The sequence below is a fragment of the Anneissia japonica genome, unplaced genomic scaffold, assembly GCF_011630105.1.
Source record: "Anneissia japonica isolate Jap-2015-1 unplaced genomic scaffold, ASM1163010v1 scaffold287736_len1891122_cov214, whole genome shotgun sequence".
NCBI classification, from domain to species: Eukaryota; Metazoa; Echinodermata; class Crinoidea; order Comatulida; family Comatulidae; genus Anneissia; species Anneissia japonica.
Genome location: NW_022756106.1, coordinates 939,499 through 947,761, shown reverse-complemented (window position 1 = coordinate 947,761; position 8,263 = coordinate 939,499). Strand labels below are relative to the sequence as shown.

The 8,263-nt window shown below is 33.3% G+C and overlaps 1 protein-coding gene across 1 annotated transcript; it reads right to left on the bottom strand.

Moving 5' to 3' along the window:
- Positions 1-558: 558 nt before the first annotated feature.
- Positions 559-8,034, bottom strand: LOC117123954 (3-hydroxyanthranilate 3,4-dioxygenase-like). The gene is made up of 9 exons (XM_033270052.1): positions 7,878-8,034; positions 7,256-7,337; positions 6,400-6,483; positions 5,924-6,030; positions 5,611-5,744; positions 3,897-4,045; positions 3,488-3,556; positions 2,758-2,849; positions 559-2,220 (listed from the first exon to the last, which is right to left on the bottom strand). Exons 1-9 carry the CDS (start codon positions 8,027-8,029, stop codon positions 2,139-2,141), a joined length of 951 nt encoding a protein of 316 aa, XP_033125943.1. The 5' UTR covers positions 8,030-8,034; the 3' UTR covers positions 559-2,138.
- Between the last annotated feature and the right edge of the window lie 229 nt (positions 8,035-8,263).

Sequence of the window (8,263 nt, the reverse complement as noted above, 5' to 3'; positions counted from 1 at the left end):
TACAATGCTTACATTATAATATATATATACTTTCAATGTTTTGATAATGCAGACTAGAGGTCACACCTGAATGGACAATCAACATGTTAGGCAAGATATTAGATGTGTCTGGAAGTTTGAGTCGAATGGCCGAGTGGTTTGCAAGCTATAGCGATAATATTACCAGGCAGTACAGACACGAAGAGACCCTTAGGGCGAAGAAAGTCATTGATCGAGTTTCTAGTCCACATATCAAGCACCCTGAGCATCTTACATTAGATGGATATGTGCGCTATATAAAAATACACTATTATTAATACTGTATTTAATTTAGGTTTCACAGATAAAATTGGTCACTTCATGAAAAATGGGTCCATCCAGTTTGATTTGTACATGTATTATGCTTCCAAACTTTATAAGCTGGGTCCACAAAATTAAGATTTTACTTGGGAGGGCTCGATAATAAAGTGCTTTTTCTAGAAAAGTACTGGCTCAAACTTGGCATAATTATAGAATAGGATCCTCAATGGTTAAGCATATTCTTAGGCAGTCAAAGAAATATACTTTATGAGACAGATATCTATTAGATCTGTATAAATTTTATTGCAGAAAACTCATAAAATATTTTACCTTCCCCTTAACTAGAGGTACATTGCTGTTGTAAGTAACCCTACATACCAACATAATATTAAAATACAGCATCAAAATATTTCAGATGATATTGAAAAATTGCTTAAGTAATGTGCATATACATTTAATAAAAAATTTATTGAAGATAGAAATATAAAAAATTGTACACATGATAAATCTATTTTAAAAAGTCCTATGAAAATGAAGTAAATAGAATTGAATTATTTGTATATTTAAATATACACTATAAATGCAATTAGTAAATAGAATTGAATTATTTGTATATTTAAACATACACTATAAATGCAATTCACAAAATCTTTTCTTCTGGAGCCATAAAAATTTCATTAACTGTTTAAAGAACCTGAAACTCCATAAGAAATAAAAATAATTAAAAACATTAAATTGTTGTTTGATTTATTAAGATAAATTTTCCATAAGATTGAATCGACAGAAACACTATAAAATAAGGACAGTTAATTTAAACCATGTAAATAAAAAGCAAACTAAATAAAACCATTAAGTAAATAATCAAAGTATGTAGTACAATAGTTAATGTACATATAAAAAATGAATATATATTGTTTACGGAAAATCGCCAAAACAAGGCTAAGAGCCACTCTAGGGAGTGGGCTAGAAATCAAGTACTCAGGAGACAAAAGAAAAGAATTTACACACTGCTATATTACTAAATTTTGGATTTTAGTAGCACTAACTCTACATTCACAGGCTTTAACCCAAGATGATACCAGCTCTATCATGCAATAAACATCCAAGCATATGGGAGAGCAAGCTTATAGACTCATTAACATAACAAAAGTACACCTATCATACAACCATGCATTTATTTATAGGTCTGTTAATTGTTGAGAAAACCATTTTCCAAGCTTACTATACAGACTAAAAATTTTATTAGAAATATAGTAAAAATAGACAAACCTCTAAGAATAACCAGACTAGCTCGCCTCTTAAATTACTGGTGTTTTCTTTTATTCGTTTTACTTTCATTAGTAATTTTAAAGGTTTTAATAAATTTTAATGTTTGTTTTAATTTTTAACCAACTTTTATGTAATATCTTTTATTTAAGGAACCCCAATGGAAATAAACCGATTCAGGTTTTTTGGGTTATCCTGAGCTGTAAATGTTCTACTAAATTATTTTTTTATTGTTCATTGTTTTGTTATTTGTAATGTTTTGAATTATGCTCAAATAAAATTGAATTGAATTCTATTCTTTAGTGTTACTACAATAGAGTAAAGTTTGTATAATACCACCACCCTTGACCAATAGTAATGTCTTGACCCCTTGTCATATCATGTCTTTACTTCTAATCATGTCATGAATATTTTGACCTTTGGTCATGTCATGTTTTGACCTCTAGTTATGTCATGTAATGTCTCGACCTCTATTCATGTCATATAATGTACAGTATTGACCTCTAGTTAGGTAATGTCTTGACCTTTAGTCATGTCATGTCTTGACCTCTATTCAGGTCATGTCATGCATTGACCTCTAGTCACCTAACACACTACTCTTCTGGTTTTTTCTTCCTGGTAGGGTCTTGAACACAAACAAGACACAAAGACCCTTCTTCTAATTTCAATGCACACCTGCAAAATACAACAGACATGGAATGGTATTGAGCTGAAAATTTATCAGAAACACAAAGAATTATGTAGTCACATCTTTAAATGAACATATATAAACATTAATAACAGTGGCTTGATATGGGAACAAGAGATATAGTTCCGTTTACTTATGCATCATTTGTCTATGTTGACCATGAAGAATAAATGTACTTTTAAATTGAACACTGAATTGAATAAACGTATCAAGCATAGCCCTCCGACAAAAAATACTGTCTTTCATACAACTACAGTAGCTTATCATTATCTATCTATTTGTTTACATTGTGCTTAAGGTTATATGCAGCAAATGGTCTAATTTAAATATAATACAGAAATATATATAAACAAATACATAAAAATATACAAAATATATTTTACTTATTATATCTATATAATTATTAGCTACTGCTGCTGCATTCAATGACCAATATTTGGATTGACAATAAGAATATTTATATAAAAAATATAATATTTATATATTAAAACCTATTCTAGTGCCTTATTTGAGCAGCCTCTTACTTTTCATTAACTGGTATCAGAAAGCTATCATCTTTTGTCAACTCCAGTTTGTTCATTTTTTCTGTTCCAACTGCAAGATCTGATGTACCTTCCTAAAATTAAAAATTCACATTGTTATGAAATTGAAAAATTTAGGGTTTCTGTTACGATTCTGGTTTCAAAACATAAGGCTGACGGTTTGAATCTCATGCTGACCATTCACTTGTTTCTAATTACCACTGCCAAGAGCAATAATGTGACTAGACACTTATAGGATCATTAACTATGCCCATTATAGCATTATCATTAATATTAATACAGTATATTATTGTTGCATTATCCTTATCATTTATATTATCATCATTATTACACATACTGCATACTGTATGTCATCCAGGTTTAGAATAAAATAAAAGGACAAAGACAATTGTGATTTTTACTATGTGATAGTACTTATAATGACAAAAGCAGACTACAAACTAAATCAATTAGATCATTGAAAGTTTAACACTACATCAATTAGAATTGCTCTATAAACTAAGTCCCATTAAATTATATTTATATTTAAAAGAAATAGTCACTTTATTAAATTTAACAATTATATTATGTGCACAATAATCCCAATTAGTTAATGGGTAATAAAATAAAAGGAGGATAATAAATTCTGAAACTTTTCATATTCTGGAGTAAACACTGCATTATCATTATTATATAAATTTTATTAAAAAAGAAGCAGATAAAAATTATATACCAGTTGGCACAACCAGGTTTCAGCCACTTCAGATGAAATGGTTGTCTCTCCAGAACCGTAAACTCTAACCTGAAATAAAAATAACATAAACAAATTACCTACCAGTATAAAGCATTTATTACTGATTTACAAGCCTTCTTGAGCACAATATTGTAGTTTTAAGATTATAGTCTCTGTGCCATGTGTTTATGTGATGCTATGGTGAGCCTCTGTAGTAATCCTTCTATTCCTGATGAAAATATAAAAATCCTGAAATATCCATTCTCTGATTGGCTGTAACGTAGCCTGTTGACTAATAGCGTGTATTACACAGGTGCATATGAATATTAATGGATCACACAGACATTTTAAATTTTTTGGTAGGCTCACATTTAACCAACAATCCTAAATAACAAATCAATCGACATACACTGAACTGATGGTCCTCATTCCAGAGTGACTTGTAGCCTTGTTTGTTGATTTCCTCCAGGTTTTTAGTGATCCACTCTTTCAAGTTGAATGGTGGTTCCAGTTTGCGTTTGGTGTCTATTTTTATCGGCGGGTTTTCGGGGATTGTACCTACAAATGTAACAATCATAAATAAAGTAATAAGCTATTATTTTCACGTTTAAAGATTTTGGTAGTAAATTTCTGTTAAGCTCTGTCTACACTATCAAATTTATGATCATTAGAGTACATAGTATTCTATTTTATTATTATTATTATTATTATTATTATCTGTTATACTGGACATGCATTTTATAATTTTTATGACATTCAAAATAGTATGAGTAATCAATACATTTATTTATCTGTGCAGTGGCTCTCATGGCAGTGGCTTATTTTAGCCTTAATGAGAGTTTCCCGACCATTATTTCGTAATATATTTAATTTATTTATGTCAAGAATATTTGTTATAATTTTTGGTATAATAAAAAACATTATGAGTTCTTATGTGACAAATTTGGTGATGTGCCCATATATGGGCACAATGATGTCATATTACGCCCAAACATGGGCATGGCACATAAAATTAGACAGTGTGGACAGAGCTTTAATCAACACAATCTAGATTGTTTTAATTTGCTTCCCATTTGAAGGCAATCACTAACAAGTTAGTGCAGTGGTAAAGCCGGTTTTCCACTAGGCGAATCGAAAGCGTTCATGCGCATATGCATTTACATTTCTATCTGAGTTTCCGCTTCAGCAAAATTGGTAGTTCAAACTGTTTCTAATTTTTGTATATATTCGCAACCAATCAGAGCTCAGGAACCGAACCAACGACCTTTGATTCGTGCAAATAAATTCACCTAGTGGAAAACCAGCTTTAGAAACTGGACTTCGAGACGTGCTAATGCTATAAAGTAGAATCTCCCAATTACCAACCTCTTAATTACGAACTATCGATTTTACGAAACTCAATTTGCGGCTATGAGGTCATTACTAGAAATCTTTTTTCACAACAAAATCAATTAAAATTGTGATTTAAAAAAATTCAAAAATAATATGTTACTTCAGTTGAGAAGAAAAAGTTTAAACCAATAAATTTAAATAAAACTTCCTTAACAGCAAGAAATATCAATTGTTTGCAGGCAAGATATATTCTATCTTGAGCTGTGCATGTTTTTTCAGGCAGCTTATGTAGGAATATAGAATCTCACAATTTGTTCATTGTGGGTGCTATTTCAATGGATTCACGATCTTTATGAAGAGAATAAGAACACTCACTTTTGCTATTAATGATCATGTTTTCATCCAAAAATCACTTAAAATGAATACACAGTGAGTACAGGCAATTTTGGCTTCTGTAAAGTAATATTTTGTTGCAAAATTAGCTTTAAATTTTATAGCTCTATGCTCTAATTATCTTGTCTTTGGAATGGGATTGAAGCCATTGGTCTTGTGTGCACATAAAAAAACTCTGTAAACTGTTGAAAAGACTAGGGCATTGTCTATAGGTATGTTGACCCTGGTGGGTTCTACACTGCAGCCATAGGTCCTTTGGGCCTAATCCTAATGGAGTGTTTATATACTATACATATATGTTTGATAACTTTAAATGAGATGTTTAATGTATTCTGGACTGTCACATGGGCAGTACATCTTTATAAAAACGTTCTTAAATGATGAAGTAGCCAACAGACCTGGTATTGGTTTGCCAGTCTTGCACTGTTCAGAGGCGAAGAAGCGCTTGATGATAGGTCCAAGCTGAGCACCAAGATCCTCACAATGGAACCACTCCTCGTATAATGAATCTAATGTTCCATCCACAAAGTATCTACCAATAAAAAAATAAACTATCATTTTATAACAATATATTAGGCATATATTCCTCAGTCAGAGAAACAAAATGGCATAACCCTGTCAACAGTATGAATATAAATATACGTTTGCCTGACTGTCATAGAACAAGTAATATGGTACAGTAGGACTGACCACTTGAATGATGTGTCTCACCTCAGTCCATCTTTTTCTTCTTCTGCCCTCTCCCTTTCCAGCACAAGACCAATTGTCCCTTCCTGACGTTGAGGAGAATGAGGAATAAATGCAGGCAGCAGGAAAACCTTAAAAAAATAATTCATTTAATAATTATTACCAATATAGCTGATCAAGAGATTTATTAAAGTACAGTACTTAACAGCAGCATCTTCACCACCACCAGTGCCGGCAGCGATGGCCAGAAACAAACAAATCATGCATTTTTAAAAATTTGTATTTTGTTAGTGTTTTTTTCTTGTGATAAACGACACATGTGCAGCTGTGTGCTTGTAGTTGGTATCCGACTTCCTTTGATGTTAACATTATCAAGCATAATTGTGGAATTGTCAAAAATTTAAATATATTTCATTCAGATTCTGATCATGTGCCAAGAAATATTTATTTACATTTATTGTTGTTGTTTTTAACTGTCAGTATACCTCTACCCTACTTACCTCGCCCTCTTTAATGTGTATATCTTTATGTTGATTCTGTTCTACAACCTTCAGACACATGTCTCCTTTCCTCATATAGAAAAACTGAAAAATATATTTAATATATTATCTTGATTATGTATAAAACACACGGATGTAATTAATATTACAGTACCTATAATTTCAAATAAAATACCGTAAATTAAAAACATATATTAGCGATCCCAAATTGGAAGGACATCTTGCAGTGGCGAATCCAAAAATTTGAAATTGGGGGGAGGGGGGAGGGAGGAGGTGTGGCAGGGAGGGGCTTTCACAGATGTAGGGTCTATACCACCTCAGTCAGTCCCACCAATGTTGTAGGCTGAGGTAAGAAAATGTATGATTTAATAGCACCTATAGATGGCTGGAAATGGTACCTTCACAATTTTTAGGTGTTGGGGGGGGGGAGGAGCTACCCATTGAATCTGAGACTTAACTGGCTAATGAGCTTTCGTACATTTAATTTTTTGCTGCACACTGTAAATCCCATCGGCTCTGACTTCAATGAGAGAATTGATAATAAAGCAGTGAAAACATGCAAATATTATAAATTTGTGGGATAGGGGAGGTTCTTGCTTGTTGCTTTCTGGAGTGTGGGAGGGCGCCGCAAGATCAAGGAGTCTTGGGACCCCTGATAGAGCAACAGACCAGTTGCCTCTGTGCATGTGATGATTGTCTTTGGTGTACTGCCAAACCAATTACCAGAATGCAGGTTATCTACAAATGGAAAATGGAGGGGTGCAGGATGCACTTCTACAACTATTAACTTTGCTTCTGAGTGAATGCACATTTCATTTCCAAATAGTCTTTTAATTAATAAAGGGAAAAATGTTACCTCTTCTCCCTCTTCTATATGATAATCCTTACGATTGTTAGGTCCGCCCACAAAGAATGCCTTCATCTGGCCTTTCTGGTGCCTGGGGAGCATAAGTATATGGTGAGAGTAGTACCAGTAGAAACTATTGGATCACTAAAAAAACTTGTTTCTCACAAAATCTTGCTTTTGAATGATTTTTCTGTATATTTTCTGAGCACTCTCTGAATTTTTGGAGCCTTTCTTTATTTATTATGGTGTAGGCCTATGAATGATGAGTATGATGAGCTGAGTTGAGTTTGTTAAGTAAGTTAAGGAGTCTAGGCCTAGTTGGTGGTGTGCCAAGTGTTGGCGAAAACCGAGTTGACACTATTTGAGTTGATGAATTGTATGGAAAACTAGGTACTCCTGTACACTACGCCTAGCCTAGTGACCCTGGCCTATTTATCATATCGAGAGCCCCAGACGGAGATCATCATCGCCCGCAAAGCTAAGCTACCGTACTACTAGGCCCTAGGCCTACCTACTACTACTACTTAGTAATAGGCCTAGGCCTAGTTAGTTAGGCCTAGTATTGTAGTAGGCCTAGCTAGGTTTTTAACGAAATTAATTACTAGGCTAGCTAGGTCATGCCTATGCTTACATCATTTTATTGCACACTGGCGGTAGGAAGAACTTCTTGTTTTCTTCGATCCATGATGGAATATTAATAACTGTTGACATAATTGACCAAAACTTTCCCGCAAGTTTGTGAATATCAAACACCCGTCTTACATTGCAGACAGCACGGCGCATGCGCAAATTTTCTAGCTAAGAAGAACCGGGTTGCGACCTTTTTTCCGTACAAAACATTTGCATGAAACTCCACTCGGGTCGCCTCGGATTGACTCGACTTCGAGTTCGATACGAACAAGAGCAGGCACTTCACAATGTCGTGACGCTCGAGTACTTTACCATACTGTACTGTTCTTTATATTATGTTTACCTTCGGTAGGCCTATGAAACATTAATAGTATAGGCTAATGTTTG